General features: G+C 48.8%; 1 protein-coding gene across 1 annotated transcript; it reads right to left on the minus strand.

Moving 5' to 3' along the window:
* Window positions 1–13,568: 13,568 nt before the first annotated feature.
* Window positions 13,569–18,122, minus strand: LOC135977881 (uncharacterized). The gene has a single exon (XM_065579042.1). It carries the CDS (start codon window positions 18,120–18,122, stop codon window positions 14,709–14,711), a length of 3,414 nt encoding a protein of 1,137 aa, XP_065435114.1. The 3' UTR covers window positions 13,569–14,708.
* Window positions 18,123–18,581: the final 459 nt, after the last annotated feature.

Raw genomic sequence — 18,581 nt, forward strand, 5'->3', positions numbered from 1 at the left:
TTACTGTCTAGCCGGCTTGCTTCCTAGAATGAAGACGCATTGAGTGGGGTGATCCACACAGAGTAGCTCAAACCTTCAAAGTGTCAGGCCAGCAGCAGGACATTAGCACTTCCGGGGATGGGTGGGTGTGGCAGTGACATCACAAAGGCCTTTTCAGGACCTCAGCCTATTGGTCAAAGGTGTTAGGGAGGTGGTAACCTCAGAGAGAGATGCTGACATCAGCCAGGCAGGACAGGAGCTTAGGGCCAGGGAAACCTCAGAGACCCCTGTGACTTTCATAGAATCATAGAATATCAGGGTTGGAAGGGACCTCAAGAGGTCATCTACTCCAACCCCGTCCTCAAAGCAGGACCAATTCCCAACTAAATCATCCCAGCCAGGGCTTTGTCAAGCCGGGCCTTAAAAACCTCCAAGGAAGGAGACTCCACCACCTCCCTAGTTAACGCATTCCAGTGCTTCACCACCCTCCTAGTGAAATAGTGTTTCCTAATATCCAACCTGGACCTCCCCCATTGCAACTTGAGACCATTGCTCCTTGTTCTGTCATCTGCCACCACTGAGAACAACCGAGCTCCATCCTCTTTGGAACCCCCCTTCACGTAGTTGAAGGCTGCTATCAAATCCCCCCTCATTCTTCTCTTCTGGAGACTAAACAATCCCAGTTCCCTCAGCCTCTCCTCATAAGTCATGTGCTCCAGACCCCTAATCATTTTTGTTGCTCTCCACTGGACTCTTTCCAATTTTTCCACATCCTTCTTGTAGTGTGGGGCCTGTCGGAGAAAAACAGAGTTCTCACTATTTGTTTAGGTACAGCAAGTCAGATGCTTTATTAACGCTCACAATTGCCCAGAGGGAGAGAGCTAAGCAGGTCTCTCCCAGGTAACTAATTACAGCAAGCATTTATACCTTTCATTACAGAAATAACGAGGGACAGCTGCGTTTTGTTTATACATAGGCCATCTTGATATCTCATTTCTTCACTTGTTTTGACTCTTGCCAACATACAATATTTTCTATACCTTATCTACACAAGGTCTTCTACACCTTATCTATACCAGGTCATAATGACTTCTTACACAGTTCTTTCTCACCCGCCTCACACATTCCTCGCTTCTACAAATCTCGCGTTATTAGGGTTACAGTTAGCCTAACTCTTGCTAACAAACTGTCATGCATTGCATCCCCTTCCTGTGAGCTCTTTCTCTGCTTCCACAGGCCCAAAAGTGGACACAGTATTCCAGATGAGGCCTCACCAATGTCGAATAAAGGGGAACGATCACGTTCCTCGATCTGCTGGCAATGCCCCTACTTATACAGCCCAAAATGCCGTTAGCCTTCTTGGCAACAAGAGCACACTGTTGACTCATATCCAGCTTCTCGTCCACTGTGACCCCTAGGTCCTTTTCTGCAGAACTGCTACCTAGCCATTCGGTCCCTAGTCTGTAGCAGTGCATGGGATTCTTCCGTCCTAAGTGCAGGACTCTGCACTTGTCCTTGTTGAACTTCATCAGGTTTTTTTTGGCCCAATCCTCTAATTTGTCTAGGTCCCTCTGTATCCGATCCCTACCCTCTAGCGTATCTACCACGCCTCCTAGTTTAGTGTCATCTGCAAACTTGCTGAGAGTGCAGTCCACACCATCCTCCAGATCATTAATAAAGATATTAAACAAAACCGGCCCCAGGACCGACCCTTGGGGCACTACTCCGCTTGAAACCGGCTGCCAACTAGACATGGAGCCATTGATCACTACCCGTTGAGCCCGACGATCCAGCCAGCTTTCTATCCACCTTACAGTCCATTCATCCATCCCATACTTCTTTAACTTGGTGGCAAGAATACTGTGGGAGAGCGTATCAAAAGCTTTGCTAAAGTCAAGGAATAACACATCCACTGCTTTCCCCTCATCCACAGAGCCAGTTATCTCATCATAGAAGGCAATTAGGTTAGTCAGGCACGACTTCCCCTTGGTGAATCCATGCTGACTGTTCCTGATCACTTTCCTCTCCTCTAAGTGTTTCATAATTGATTCCTTGAGGACCTGCTCCATGATTTTTCCAGGGACTGAGGTGAGGCTGACTGGCCTGTAGTTCCCCGGATCCTCCTCCTTCCCTTTTTTAAAGATGGGCACTACATTAGCCTTTTTCCAGTCATCCGGGACCTCCCTCGATCGCCATGAGTTTTCAAAAATAATGGCTAATGGCTGTGCAATCTCATCCGCCAAGTCCTTTAGCACCCTCGGATGCAGCGCATCCAGCCCCATGGAGTTGTGCACGTCCAGTTTTTCTAAATAGTCCCGAACCACTTCTTTCTCCACAGAGGGCTGGTCACCTTCTCCCCATATTGTGCTGCCCAGTGCAGCAGTCTGGGAGCTGACCTTGTTCGTGAAGACAGAGGCAAAAAAAGCATTGAGTACATTAGCTTTTTCCACATCCTCAGTCACTAGGTTGCCTCCCTCATTCAGTAAGGGGCCCACACTTTCCTTGACTTTCTTCTTGTTGCTAACATACCTGAAGAAACCCTTCTTGTTACTCTTAACATCTCTTGCTAGCTGCAACTCCAAGTGTGATTTGGCCTTCCTGATTTCACTCCTGCATGCCTGAGCAATATTTTTATACTCCTCCCTGGTCATTTGTCCAATCTTCCACTTCTTGTAAGCTTCTTTTTTGCGTTTAAGATCAGCAAGGATTTCACTGTTTAGCCAAGCTGGTCGCCTGCCATATTTACTATTCTTTCTACACATCGGGATGGTTTGTTCCTGCAACCGCAATAAGGATTCTTTAAAATACAGCCAGCTCTCCTGGACCCCTTTGCCCTTCATGTTATTCTCCCAGGGGATCCTGCCCATCTGTTCCCTGAGGGAGTCAAAGTCTGCTTTTCTGAAGTCCAGGGTCCGTATTCTGCTGCTCTCCTTTCTTCCTTGTGTCAGGATCCTGAACTCGACCATCTCATGGTCACTGCCTCCCAGGTTCCCATCCACTTTTGCTTCCCCTACTAATTCTTCCCTGTTTGTGAGCAGCAGGTCGAGAAAAGCTCTGCCCCTAGTTGGTTCCTCCAGCACTTGCACCAGGAAATTGTGCCCTACACTTTCCAAAAACTTCCTGGATTGTCTGTGCACCGCTGTATTGCTCTCCTAGCAGATATCAGGGTGATTAAAGTCTCCCATGAGAACCAGGGCCTGCGATCTAGCAACTTCTGCTAGTTGCCAGAAGAAAGCCTCGTCCACCTCATCCCCCTGGTCTGGTGGTCTATACCAGACTCCAACCGTGACATCCCCCTTGTTGCTCACACTTCTCAACTTTATCCAGAGACTCTCAGGTTTTTCTACAGTTTCATACCGGACCTCTGAGCACTCATACTCCTCTCTTACATACAATGCAACTCCCCCACCTTTTCTGCCCTGCCTGTCCTTCCTGAAAAGTTTATATCCATCCATGACAGTACTCCAGTCATGTGAGTTATCCCACCAAGTGTCTGTTATTGCTTCAGCAAGTCTCCTTCTCGAGGTCTCTCTTTGAGGACTGAGAGAGTATTAGTGTTCACATGTGTGAGTGCGAGCAGGAGCCTCTTTGGAGTTTTCTCCTTTCCTTTGACGGATTTTACTAGAAAACAGACGTCCCTATTTAGAAGGTAAGAGGCTCCAAGAGGTTTTGGAACCTGCTCAGTCTGATCCATCTGGTGCCAGCTGAATTCTAGGCATGGAAAACACTAGGTTAAGGTGGCAGAATTTTATTCCCTCTGTGGGATTTTGTCCCGTAGAATCACAGGGGACATTAGTGTTTGTCATTTTCGTTTTACCTTTTCCTCCATCCCTCCTTCCTTTCTCTTCATCTCTTACTTCTTTTGTCCTTTCTCCTGTTCACCTGCCACCACCAGGAGTGGGGTGTGTGTGTGTGTGTGTGTGTGTGTGTGTGTGTGTGTGTGTTGCTGGGGGTGCTCTTCACCTCCCCTTGTCGGAAGTTGATCCAAAACTGTGAGGTTGAAATAGTGCTTGAACTCCAATGACACTAGATGCTGCCATCCTGTGGCTTAGCATTAGTGTCTGGGATGATTGGGGCAAGATCTCAACCTCCCCGCAACCCACTTCACTGCTGGCAGAATCCCACCTGCCCCCCCTGCTAGAGCCGCCTCCCTGGCCAACCTGGGTGGGGGTGGAGAAGAGGGTTCTGATAACTTGAGCTGTGGTTTGGAGGTGGAACAGCTGTCAAGGGCACTGAGGGGGAGGTAGCAGGAGCTCACCCTACAAGGACGGGGGTTGGCACTGGAGATTACTAGAAAGGAGAAGACGACTCCATTCTGGGGTTCAGGAGGTGAATTCATCCCTCAGTGGTGGGCAGGTGCTGGGTGTAAATACTGCTGGTTCCAGGTGTCCTTAATTGCCCCTGATTCCTCGGGGCATTTGAGTCTCTGACAGGTTCTCGTTCCCTTGCAGGAGGAGGACCTCACGGCCAAAGGGATGCACCAGCTCCGCATCATCCGGCACTTAGGCCATGTGCCTGAGACACTGCAGGGGCTGTTCCTCTGAGGCCTTAGCAACTCCCTCTCCCTGGTGCAGGTACTGCTCTGGCTCACTGTAAATGGGGAGCTAGTGGAAGGGGAAATGGAGCCCCCTGGCACTCACTAAAAGGGAAAGTGGTGGATTCTCCAACTCTTGATGTCATTGATTGAAGACTAGATGCCTTTCTGGAATGTGTGTGCCCAAAAAGTAACTATTGTACTATACTGGAAGCCTATGATATGGAGGGGGTTAGATGAGATGCTGTAAAGGTCTCTTCTGGCCAGAAAGTCTCCTACTTTTGGAAACACTGAGTGTAGTATTGGGAGCAGCCTCTGATGTTTTACTGTCTAGCTAGCTTGCTTCCTAGAATGAAGATGAATTTTGTGGTGTGATCCACAGAGCGTAGCTCAAACCTTCAAAGTGTCAGGCCAGCAGCAGGACATGAGCACTTCCTGGGATGGGTGGGTGTGGCAGTGACATCACAAAGGCCTTTTCAGGACCTCAGCCTATTGGTCAAAGGTGTTAGGGAGGTGGTAACCTCAGAGAGAGATGCTGACATCAGCCAGGCAGGACAGGGGCTTAGGGCCAGGGAAACCTCAGAGACCCCTGTGACTTTCATAGAATCATAGAATCATAGAATATCAGGGTTGGAAGGGACCTCAAGAGGTCATCTACTCCAACCCCGTCCTCAAAGCAGGACCAATTCCCAACTAAATCATCCCAGCCAGGGCTTTGTCAAGCCGGGCCTTAAAAACCTCCAAGGAAGGAGACTCCACCACCTCCCTAGTTAACGCATTCCAGTGCTTCACCACCCTCCTAGTGAAATAGTGTTTCCTAATATCCAACCTGGACCTCCCCCACTGCAACTTGAGACCATTGCTCCTTGTTCTGTCATCTGCCACCACTGAGAACAACCGAGCTCCATCCTCTTTGGAACCCCCCTTCACGTAGTTGAAGGCTGCTATCAAATCCCCCCTCATTCTTCTCTTCTGGAGACTAAACAATCCCAGTTCCCTCAGCCTCTCCTCATAAGTCATGTGCTCCAGACCCCTAATCATTTTTGTTGCTCTCCACTGGACTCTTTCCAATTTTTCCACATCCTTCTTGTAGTGTGGGGCCTGTCGGAGAAAAACAGAGTTCTCACTATTTGTTTAGGTACAGCAAGTCAGATGCTTTATTAACGCTCACAATTGCCCAGAGGGAGAGAGCTAAGCAGGTCTCTCCCAGGTAACTAATTACAGCAAGCATTTATACCTTTCATTACAGAAATAACGAGGGACAGCTGCGTTTTGTTTATACATAGGCCATCTTGATATCTCATTTCTTCACTTGTTTTGACTCTTGCCAACATACAATATTTTCTATACCTTATCTACACAAGGTCTTCTACACCTTATCTATACCAGGTCATAATGACTTCTTACACAGTTCTTTCTCACCCGCCTCACACATTCCTCGCTTCTACAAATCTCGCGTTATTAGGGTTACAGTTAGCCTAACTCTTGCTAACAAACTGTCATGCATTGCATCCCCTTCCTGTGAGCTCTTTCTCTGCTTCCACAGGCCCAAAACTGGACACAGTATTCCAGATGAGGCCTCACCAATGTCGAATAAAGGGGAACGATCACGTTCCTCGATCTGCTGGCAATGCCCCTACTTATACAGCCCAAAATGCCGTTAGCCTTCTTGGCAACAAGAGCACACTGTTGACTCATATCCAGCTTCTCGTCCACTGTGACCCCTAGGTCCTTTTCTGCAGAACTGCTACCTAGCCATTCGGTCCCTAGTCTGTAGCAGTGCATGGGATTCTTCCGTCCTAAGTGCAGGACTCTGCACTTGTCCTTGTTGAACTTCATCAGGTTTTTTTTGGCCCAATCCTCTAATTTGTCTAGGTCCCTCTGTATCCGATCCCTACCCTCTAGCGTATCTACCACGCCTCCTAGTTTAGTGTCATCTGCAAACTTGCTGAGAGTGCAGTCCACACCATCCTCCAGATCATTAATAAAGATATTAAACAAAACCGGCCCCAGGACCGACCCTTGGGGCACTACTCCGCTTGAAACCGGCTGCCAACTAGACATGGAGCCATTGATCACTACCCGTTGAGCCCGACGATCCAGCCAGCTTTCTATCCACCTTACAGTCCATTCATCCATCCCATACTTCTTTAACTTGGTGGCAAGAATACTGTGGGAGAGCGTATCAAAAGCTTTGCTAAAGTCAAGGAATAACACATCCACTGCTTTCCCCTCATCCACAGAGCCAGTTATCTCATCATAGAAGGCAATTAGGTTAGTCAGGCACGACTTCCCCTTGGTGAATCCATGCTGACTGTTCCTGATCACTTTCCTCTCCTCTAAGTGTTTCATAATTGATTCCTTGAGGACCTGCTCCATGATTTTTCCAGGGACTGAGGTGAGGCTGACTGGCCTGTAGTTCCCCGGATCCTCCTCCTTCCCTTTTTTAAAGATGGGCACTACATTAGCCTTTTTCCAGTCATCCGGGACCTCCCTCGATCGCCATGAGTTTTCAAAAATAATGGCTAATGGCTGTGCAATCTCATCCGCCAAGTCCTTTAGCACCCTCGGATGCAGCGCATCCAGCCCCATGGAGTTGTGCACGTCCAGTTTTTCTAAATAGTCCCGAACCACTTCTTTCTCCACAGAGGGCTGGTCACCTTCTCCCCATATTGTGCTGCCCAGTGCAGCAGTCTGGGAGCTGACCTTGTTCGTGAAGACAGAGGCAAAAAAAGCATTGAGTACATTAGCTTTTTCCACATCCTCAGTCACTAGGTTGCCTCCCTCATTCAGTAAGGGGCCCACACTTTCCTTGACTTTCTTCTTGTTGCTAACATACCTGAAGAAACCCTTCTTGTTACTCTTAACATCTCTTGCTAGCTGCAACTCCAAGTGTGATTTGGCCTTCCTGATTTCACTCCTGCATGCCTGAGCAATATTTTTATACTCCTCCCTGGTCATTTGTCCAATCTTCCACTTCTTGTAAGCTTCTTTTTTGCGTTTAAGATCAGCAAGGATTTCACTGTTTAGCCAAGCTGGTCGCCTGCCATATTTACTATTCTTTCTACACATCGGGATGGTTTGTTCCTGCAACCGCAATAAGGATTCTTTAAAATACAGCCAGCTCTCCTGGACCCCTTTGCCCTTCATGTTATTCTCCCAGGGGATCCTGCCCATCTGTTCCCTGAGGGAGTCAAAGTCTGCTTTTCTGAAGTCCAGGGTCCGTATTCTGCTGCTCTCCTTTCTTCCTTGTGTCAGGATCCTGAACTCGACCATCTCATGGTCACTGCCTCCCAGGTTCCCATCCACTTTTGCTTCCCCTACTAATTCTTCCCTGTTTGTGAGCAGCAGGTCGAGAAAAGCTCTGCCCCTAGTTGGTTCCTCCAGCGCTTGCACCAGGAAATTGTGCCCTACACTTTCCAAAAACTTCCTGGATTGTCTGTGCACCGCTGTATTGCTCTCCTAGCAGATATCAGGGTGATTAAAGTCTCCCATGAGAACCAGGGCCTGCGATCTAGCAACTTCTGCTAGTTGCCAGAAGAAAGCCTCGTCCACCTCATCCCCCTGGTCTGGTGGTCTATACCAGACTCCAACCGTGACATCCCCCTTGTTGCTCACACTTCTCAACTTTATCCAGAGACTCTCAGGTTTTTCTACAGTTTCATACCGGACCTCTGAGCACTCATACTCCTCTCTTACATACAATGCAACTCCCCCACCTTTTCTGCCCTGCCTGTCCTTCCTGAACAGTTTATATCCATCCATGACAGTACTCCAGTCATGTGAGTTATCCCACCAAGTGTCTGTTATTGCTTCAGCAAGTCTCCTTCTCGAGGTCTCTCTTTGAGGACTGAGAGAGTATTAGTGTTCACATGTGTGAGTGCGAGCAGGAGCCTCTTTGGAGTTTTCTCCTTTCCTTTGACGGATTTTACTAGAAAACAGACGTCCCTATTTAGAAGGTAAGAGGCTCCAAGAGGTTTTTGAACCTGCTCAGTCTGATCCACCTGGTGCCCGTTGAATTCTAGGCATGGAAAACACTAGTTCAAGGTGACAGAATTTTGTAGTCCACACGGGATTTTGTCCCGTGGAATCACTGGGGACATTAGGGTTTGTCCTTTTCGTTTTACCTTTTCCGCCATCCCTCCTTCCTTTCTCTTCATCTCTTACTTCTTTTGTCCTTTCTCCTGTTCCCCTCCCACCACCAGGAGTGGTGTGTGTGTGTGTGTGTGTGTGTTGCTGGGGATGATCTTCACCTCCTCTTGTGGGAAGTTCATCCAAAACTGTGGGGTTGAAATAGTGCTTGGACTCCACAGACACTAGATGCTGCCATCCTGTGGCTTAGCGTTAGTGTCTCGGATGACTTGGGCAAGATCTCAACCTCCCCGCAACCCACTTCACTGCTGCCAGAATCCCTCCTGCCCCCACTGCTAGACCCGCCTCCCAGCCCAACCTTGGTGGGGGTCTAGAAGAGGTTTCTGATGACTTAAGCTGTGGTTTGGAGGTGGAACAGCTGTGAAGGACACTGAGGGGGAGGTAGCAGGAGCTCACCCTAGAAGGAGGGGGATTGGCACTGGAGGTTACTAGAAAGGACAAGAAGACTCCATTCTGGGATTCAGGAGGTGAATTCATCCCTCAGTGTTGGGCAGGTGCTGAGTGGAAATACTGCTGGTTCCAGGTGCCCTTAATTCCCCCTGATTCCTCGGGGCGTTTGAGTCTGACAGGTTCTCATTCCCTTGCAGCAGGAGGGCGTCACGGCCAAAGTGAGGCACCAACTCCGCATCATCCATCACTTGCGCCAGGTGCCTGAGACACTGCAGGGGTTGTGCCTCTGAGGCCTTCAGCAACTCCCGCTCCCTGTTGCAGGTACTGCTCTGGCTCACTGTAAATGGAGAGCTAGTGGAAGGGGAAATGGAGCCCCCTGGCACTCAGTGAAAGGGAAAGTGGTGGATTCTCCATCTCTTGAAGTCATTGAATGAAACTAGATGCCTTTCTGGAATGTTTGTGCCCAAAAAGTAACTATTGTCCTATACAGGAAGCCTATGATATGCAGGGGGTTAGATGAGATGCTCTAAAGGTCTCTTCTGGCCATAAAGTGTATTAATTTTGGAAACACTGAGTGTAGCATTGGGAGCAGCCTCTAATGTTTTACTGTCTAACCGGCTTGCTTCCTAGAATGAAGACGCATTGAGTGGGGTGATCCACAGAGAGTAGCTCAAACCTTCAAAATGTCAGGCCAGCAGCAGGATATTAGCACTTCAGGGGATGGGTGGGTGTGGCAGTGACATCACAAAGGTCTTTTGCAGGAGCTCAGCCTATTGGTCAAAGTTGTTAGGGAGGTGGTGACCTCAGAGAGAGATGCTCACATCAGCCAGGCAAAACAGGGGCGGAGGGCCAGGGAAACCTCAGAGACCCCTGTGGCTTTGCTTCAGCAAGTCTCCTTCTCGAGCTCTCTTTGAGGACTGAGAGAGTATTAGGGTTCACATATGTGAGTGTGAGCAGGAGCCTCTTTCAAGTTTTCTCCTTTCCTTTTACCCATTTTACTAGAAAACAGAAGTCCCTGTTGAGAAAATAAGTGCCTCGGAGCGGTTTGTAACCTGTTCAGTCTGATCCACCTGGTGCCATCTGAATTCTAGGCATGGAAAACACTAGTTTAAGGTGGCAGAATTTTATTCCCTCCCTGGGATTTTGTCCCGTAGAATCACTGGGGATATTAGGAAAACAACAAGGAGTCTGGTGGCACCTTAAAGACTAACAGATTTATTTGGGCATAAGCTTTCGTGAGTAAAAACCTCACTTCTTCGGATGCATAGAGTGAAAGTTACAGATGCAGGCATTATATACTGACACATGGAGAGCAGGGAGTTACTTCACAAGTGGAGAACCAGTGTTGACAGGGCCAATTCAAAAATCAGGGTGGATGTAGTCCACTCCCAATAATAGATGAGGAGGTGTCAATTCCAGGAGAGGAAAAGCTGCTTCTGTAGTGAGCCAGCCACTCCCAGTCCCTATTCAAGCCCAGATTAATGGTGTTGAATTTGCAAATGAATTTTAGTTCTGCTGTTTCTCTTTCAAGTCTGTTTCTGAAGTTTTTTTGTTCAATGATAGTGACTTTTAAATCTGTAATAGAATGACCAGGGAGATTGAAGTGTTCACATACTGGCTTATGTATGTTACCACTCCTGATGTCCGATTTGTGTCCATTTATTCTTTTGCGGAGGGACTGTCCGGTTTGGCCAATGTACATGGGAGAGGGGCATTGCTGGCACAGGATGGCATATATGACATTAGTGGATGTGCAGGTGAATGAGTCCCTGATGGTGTGGCTGATGTGGTTGGGTCCTCTGATGCTGTTGCCAGAGTAGATATGGGGACAGAGTAGGCAACGAGGTTTGCTACGGGGATAGGTTCCTGGGTTGGTGTTTCTGTGGTGTGGTGTGTAGTTGCTGGTGAGTATTTGCTTCAGGTTGGGGGGTTGTCTGTAAGCGAGGACTGGCCTGCCTCCCAAGGTCTGTGAGAGTGAGGGATCATTTTCCAGGATAGGTTGTAGATTGTGGATAATGCGCTGGAGAGGTTTTAGCTGGGGGCTGTATGTGATGGCCAGTGGTGTTCTGTTATTGTCCTTGTTGGGCCTGTCCTGTAGTAGGTGATTTCTGGGTACCCGTCTTGCTCTGTCAATCTGTTTCCTCACTTCCCCAGGTGGGTATTGTAGTTTTACGAATGCTTGATAAAGATCTTGTAGGTGTTTGTCTCAGTCTGAGGGGTTGGAGCAAATTCGGTTGTATCTTAGGGCTTGGCTGTAGACAATGGATCGTGTGATGTGTCTTGGATGGAAGCCGGAGGCATGTAGGTACGTATAGCGGTCAGTAGGTTTCCGGTATAGGGTGGTGTTTATGTGACCATCACTTATTTGTACTGTAGTGTCCAGGAAGTGGATCTCTTGTGTGGACTGGTCCAGGCTGAGGTTGATGGTGGGGTGGAAATTGTTGAAGTCCAGGTGGAATTCTTCAAGGGCCTCCTTTCCATGGGTCCATATGATGAAGATGTCGTCAATGTAGCGCAAGTAGAGGAGGGGCACTAGGGGACGAGAGCTGAGGAAGCGTTGTTCTAAGTCAGCCATAAAAATGTTGGCATACTGTGGGGCCATGCGAGTACCCATAGCAGTGCCACTGACTTGAAGGTATAAGTTGTCCCCAAATCTGAAGTGGTTGTGGGTGAGGACAAAGTCACAAAGCTCAGCCACCAGGCTTGCTGTGGCCTCATCAGGGATACTGTTCCTGACAGCTTGTAGTCCATCCTCATGTGGAATATTGGTATAAAGTGCTTCTACATGCATGGTGGCCAGGATGGTGTTTCCAGGAAGAACATCAATGCATTGTAGTTTCCTCAGGAAGTTGGTGGTGTCTCGAAGATAGCTGGGAGTGCTGGTAGCATAGGGCCTGAGGAGAGAGGCCAAATAGCCAGATAATCCTGCCGTCAGAGTGCCAATGCCTGAGATGATGGGGCGTCCAGGGTTTCCGGGTTTATGGATCTTGGGTAGCAGATAGAATACCCCTGGTCGGGGTTCTGGGGGTGTGTCCATGTAGATTTGTTCCCGTACTATAGCTGGGAGTTTCTTGAGCAGATGGTGTAGTTTCTTTTGGTATTCCTCAGTGGGATCAGAGGATAGTGGCCTGTAGAATGTGGTCTTGGAGAGTTGCCTGGCAGCCTCCTGTTCATAATCTGACCTGTTCATTATGACTACAGCACCTCCTTTGTCAGCCCCTTTGATGATAATGTCAGAGTTGTTTCTGAGGCTGTGGATGGCATTGCGTTCTGTACGGCTGAGGTTATGGGACAAGTGATGTTGTTTGTCCACAATTTCAGCCTGTGCACGTCTGCGGAAACACTCTATGTAGAGGTCCAGTCTGTCATTTCGACCGTCAGGAGGAGTCCACGCAGAATTGTTCTTTTTGTAGTGTTGGTAGGAGGGTTCCTGTGGGTCAGTGCACTGTTCAGTGGTGCGTTGAAAATATTCCTTGAGTCGGAGACGAGGAAAGTAGGCTTCCAGATCACCGCAGAACTGTATCATGTTCGTGGGGACGGTGGGACAGAAAGAGAGTCCCCGAGATAGGACAGACTCTTCTGCTGGGCTAAGCGTGTGGTTGGAAAGATTGACAATGTTGTTAGATGAGTTGAGGGTACCATTGTTATAGCCCCTAGTGGCAGGTATTAGTTTAGATAACTTACAGTCCTTTTTCCTCTGTAGAGAAGTGAAGTGTGCATTGTAAATGGCTTGTCTCATTTTTGTAAAGTCCAGCCACGTGGAAGTTTGTGTAGAAGGCTGGTATTGTATGAGAGTCTCCAGTTCTGAGAGCTCATTCTTGATCTTCTCCTGTCTGCTGTACAGGATGCTGATCAGGTGGTTCCTCAGTTTCTTTGAGAGAGTGTGTGGCACAATCTCTCACCATACTCAGTGTAGTATGTTGATTGCAATGGATTTTTTACCTTCAGTCCTTTTGGTATGATGTCCATCTGTTTGCATTTGGAGAGGAAGATGATGTCTGTCTGTATCTGTGCAAGTTTTTTGTTGAGGTTGATGGATTTCCACTCCATACGGCTAAATTTAGTGCCTTGCATGGTGTCAAGTATCAGGGGGTAGCCATGTTAGTCTGTATCTACAAAAACAACAAGGAGTCTGGTGGCACCTTAAAGACTAACAGATTTATTTGGGCATAAGCTTTCGTGAGTAAAAACCTCACTTCTTCGGATGCATAGAGTGAAAGTTACAGATGCAGGCATTATATACTGACACATGGAGAGCAGGGAGTTACTTCACAAGTGGAGAACCAGTGTTGACAGGGCCAATTCAAAAATCAGGGTGGATGTAGTCCACTCCCAATAATAGATGAGGAGGTGTCAATTCCAGGAGAGGAAAAGCTGCTTCTGTAGTGAGCCAGCCACTCCCAGTCCCTATTCAAGCCCAGATTAATGGTGTTGAATTTGCAAATGAATTTTAGTTCTGCTGTTTCTCTTTGAAGTCTGTTTCTGAAGTTTTTTTTGTTAAATGTGTGACGGGTTGGATCACAGAACCCCCCTTGGGAGCTGCCACCCGATGTGCAAAGACTACCCCTGCTTCTGTTTTCCCTGCCAGCTCAGGACTCCAGCACCCTGTCTTGCTGAGCCAGACACTCCTGTTTGGCTCCACACACAGATCCAGGGTCTGAATCCCTTGTCCCAAAGCTGCAAGTTTACCTGAAAACAGCTCGCAGTAGTGCGCTTGTCTTTAGCACTCAGATGCCCAACTCCCAATGGGGTCTAAACCCAGATAAATCCGTTTTGCCCTGTATAAAGCTTATGCAGGGCAAACTCATAAATTGTTCGCCCTCTATAACACTGATAGAGAGATATGCACAGTTGTTTGCTCCCCCAGGTATTAATACATACTCTGAGTGAATTACTAAATAGAAAGTGATTTTATTAAATACAGACAGTAGGATTTAAGTGGTTCAAAGTAGTAACAGACAGAACAAAGTAAGTCACCAAGCAAAATAAAATAAAATGCACAAATCTATGCCTAATCAAACTGAATACAGATAATTTCCTCACCAGTTCCAGAGTGCTCCCTTTTACAGGCTAATCTCCTTTTAGCCTGGGTCCAGCAATCACTCACACCCCCTGCAGTTACTGTCCTTTGTTTCAGTCTCCTTCAAGTATCCTGGGGGGGGTGGAGAGGCTCCTTCTTTAGCTAGCTGAAGACAAAATGGAGGGGTCTCCCCTGGGTTTAAATAGACTCTCTCTTGTGGGTGGAGACCCCCCTCCTCCCTCCTCTGCAAAGTCCAGCTCCAAGATGGAGTTTTGGAGTCACCTGGGCAAGTCACATGCCCCTGCATGACTCAGTCTTTGCAGGCCGACGCCATTGTCCACATGGCATCTTGCATGTCTCCAGGAAGACTTCTCATGTGGATTGGAGCATTCCAAGATGCATTGTTCCCCAAGTGTTTCCTGATCAGGTACTTAACCTGGTGAATTCCTTCCTAAAGAAGCTGACCAAATGCCTCACAGAGCTTACTTAGAAATCAAGCAAGCATACAGCCAGTTATATCATACATACATTTATAAACGTCCCCCCATAAAGCCTTATGGGGTACGCTGTCACACCCTCCCCCTGAACTTACTGCCAGAGACTTGTACACTGTCCATGGCGGAGGCAGTATACCTAAAGTTCCTCTTTTCTGGACAGGGCATCTGCTACCCAGTTCTCCTTTCCTTTAATCTGAGTAATCTCCATGTCAAACTCCTGTAGGACCAGGCTCCAGCGTAGCAGTTTGGAGTTGGTGCCCTTAGTTCGGTGGAGCCATACTAAAGGTGAATGGTCAGTTAGAATTCTGAACCTCCTATTAAAAAGGTAAGGTCTCAATTGTTTGACGGCCCACACAATGGCATAGCATTCCTTCTCTATGACAGAGTAATTCTGTTCGGCCGGGGACAGTTTTTTGCTCAGGAAGGCAATGGGATGCTTCTTACTGTCTTCCCCTGTCTGCATCAGCACAGCACCCAACCCTGTGTCTGACGCGTCAGTGCACAACTCAAAAGGCTTTTCGAAGTCAGGGCTGGCCAGCACAGGCTTCGCAGACAGGAGTGCTTTCACCTTGTTGAAGCCCTTTTGGCATGCCTCTGACCAAATGACCTTATTAGGTTGATGCTTTTTACATAAGTCCGTGATTGGGGACACAACGTCACTGAACCCCACCACAAACCTCCTGTAATAGTTTGCCAAGCCTATGAAGGATTGGACTTGCCTTTTAGTCTGGGGTACAGGCCATTTTACGATGGCTTCCACCTTAAGAGGGTCGGGGGATATTTTACCCCCCCCTACCCAGTGCCCCAGATAAGGGACTTTGGCTGCCCCTATCTTGCACTTGGAGGGCTTCACAGTTAGCCCAGCCTCTTTGAGCTTTGATAGCACGACTTCCAGGTGCTCTTTGTGGTCACCCCAGGTGTTGCTGAATACAGCAATGTCATCTATATACGCCCTAGCATAATGCTGTAAGCCATTTAACACTCTGTTGACCAATCTCTGGAAGGTGGCACCCGCATTTACCAGACCAAAAGGTAACACTGTGAATTCATAGAGCCCTATGTCCGTGATAAAAGCTGATTTTTGTTGTGCCTCTCCCTCCAGAGGGATCTGCCAGTAACCTTTGGTCAGATCAAAGGTACTAAGGTACTTGGCTTGGCTCAGCACATCCAGCATGTCATCAATTCTTGGCATGGGGTATGCATCTGTTACAGTGACAGCATTGAGTTTTCTATAGTCTACACAAAATCTGACGGTGCCATCTCTTTTGGGGACCAAGACCACAGGGGAAGCCCATGCACTGTCGGAATCCTTAATTACCCCCAAGTCCAACATGCTTTGTATCTCAGCCTGAATTTGCTCCTTCACCTTGCCGGTGGCCCTATAAGGCCTGGAAGGAGGAGGTTGAGCCCCTTTCGTGAGGATCCTATGGGACAGCAAGTGCGTCCTCCCTGGTTTGTTGGAAAACACCTCACTGTACTTCTGCAGTGTTGACAACGCTTCCCTCCTTTCGAGTGGTGTCAGCTCACTACAGATTTCTATACTTTCAAGGGACGACCCGTCTTGGCATTCAGCCATCAGATCAGTGAGTGGGTGTGCCTCAGTTTCCCCTTCGACACAACAGATCATGTTTACCTCGGCCACTCTGCTGTGATAGGCCTTCAGTCTGTTTACATGTACCAACTGGGGTACCGCATCATCCAGGGGCTTTTTAACTTTGTAAGTGTCCTCATTCGCCACTTCAACCACTTCAAAGGGCCCCTCCCAGGAGTTTTGCATCTTGAACTTTTTGGCAGGGCCGAGTACCATGACCAAATCTCCTACATCAAAAGTGCGTTTACAAGTATTTTTATCATACCACGCCTTTTGCTTGGCCTGACTGCTCTGGAGGTTGTTTTGTACAATCTCCATCATGTCTTTCAACTCCCTCCTGAACCTCTGGACATACTCAGTTACAGGTTCCTCCCTTACCGTGTTGCATCCTTCCCAGGTATCCCTGATGAGATCGAGGGGTCCTCTCACTTTCCTCCCATACAGAAGGTCAAATGGGGAAAAGCCTGTGGACTCTTGGGGTACCTCCCTGTAGGCATACAGCAGGAACGGTAGTAGTTCATCCCAACTTTGGCCCCTCTTTTTGGCATACATCCCCAGCATGGATTTTAGGGTCCCATTGAATCTTTCCACCAGCCCATTGGCCTGGGGGTGGTAGGGGGCCGTCTTAAGCTGTTTCACTCCACACACCTTCCATAGCTCATTGAACAACTGCGACATAAAGTTTGCCCCCCGATCAGACAAAATCTCTTTAGGGAAGCCCACTCTGCTGAATATGGTGAGCAGAGCTCTTGCCACAGTCTCGGCTTCTATGTTAGACAGTGCAATTGCCTCAGGGTACCGAGTGGCGAAGTCTACTACCACCAAGATATACTTGTTCCCTCTCCGAGTGGGGCGTGGCATAGGACCCACTATGTCTATTGCCACTCTTTGGAATGCCTCCTGGATGATGGGCAAGGGACGCAGCGGAGCCTTCTGGGGTCCCCCCGGCTTCTTCCTCTCCTGACACACCGCACAAGTCCTACAATAATCCCTCACATCGTTCTGTATCCCTGGCCAGTAGAAATTCCTCCTCAGCCTGTCATATGTCCTCTGTACCCCCAAGTGACCAGCAAAGGGACTGTCATGCGCTACCAGCACTAATTCCCCCCGGTGTTGGCTGGGTACAACCAACTGCTTATAGGGTTGACCGGGACCCTGGTTTTTACCTACAGGGGCCTGCCTGTACAGTTTCCCGTCTTCTTCAAAAAACTTCTCCCCCCCCTCCCTTCCTGGAGTTCCCTCCGAGATACACTGTCTTATACTTTCAAGGGAGGGGTCCGCCCTTTGTCTAGCTGCAAATTCCTGACAGACAACCCTTGAGATAGCGTCCCCGTCCCTGAGCACTGACTGCATCTCCCCTGCCCCCACCCCTGGGAGCCTGTTGTCCTCAGCCAGACAGAGGCCTGGCTCTGTCTCTCCCATATTTGGAAGTACCCCGCCCCCCTGCACTGTCCTGTCACTGAGACCTTCCCCCAACTCCCCTATGGGTTCCAAGGTCCCCGCCCCATCCCTGGGGGCTCCCTCTGAGTCACCCACTACCATGTTCCCTGGGGCAGGAGGGGTTGGCTGTTCAGCTGCATCAGACCTACAGTCATCAGCCGGAACAGCCTCCCCCTCACAGCCTTTCTTCATGCTGCGAGTTACCACACTAACAGTCCTAGTTCTGCTGAAAAAATCATTTCCCAGCAACATGTCCGCGGGGATGTCCTCGAGCATCCCCACCAGTAAATCCCTTTCCCTACCTTCCCATTCCACATGAACCTTAGCCAGGGGCACAGGGAACCTCTGTGGCCCCACCCCCTTAATGTGGGTCATCTGCCCAGTCAGGACACTAGCGTCTGGGACCACACTCGGTCGAACCAGAGAGAACTGAGCCCCCGTATCCCTCCATCCCAGACACTCCATGCCATCAATCTTGACGACCTTGATGTGTTCCCTGTCCGCTTCACCAGGCCCCATGTCCACCAAGCTGGTGTGATAAGAGGTGGGGGTGCCCTCTGGGCCCTCAGGGCTGAAGGCAACCGAGCTAACATGGGACAAGGGAGGCTTACTCTCCTTCAATTTGGGACAGCTACTCCTCAGGTGCCCTGGGGAATTGCAGTGAAAGCACCTTCTGGGATCCCCGGCTTGTGTAGGAAATTTGGGACGAGTAACAGGAGAATGGGGGGTGACTGCCCAGGCTCCTTTTTCCCAGACCCCGGAGTAAAACGGTGATTCTGCTTTCCCCCAACCTTATACCCTTCTGCCAGTGGTTTATGTTTGATCGCGGCTTGGGCCTGTTCATAAGAGTCAGCATACTCAGCTAATTCACCCACCGCATTTACCTTTTTGTCCCACAAATACTGTTTAACCTCATCACTGCACATATTCAGGAAGTGTTCCTGAGTAACCAGATCACACATCCCTTCAAAGCTGGTA

This window comes from Chrysemys picta, unplaced genomic scaffold, assembly GCF_011386835.1.
Source record: "Chrysemys picta bellii isolate R12L10 unplaced genomic scaffold, ASM1138683v2 scaf58, whole genome shotgun sequence".
Lineage (NCBI taxonomy): Eukaryota > Metazoa > Chordata > Testudines > Emydidae > Chrysemys > Chrysemys picta.

Excerpts from the sequence above, each read along its gene's own strand:
- LOC135977881 (XM_065579042.1), bottom strand. The coding sequence starts at position 18,122 with ATGGGGCCTGGTGAAGCGGACAGGGAACACATCAAGGTCGTCAAGATT.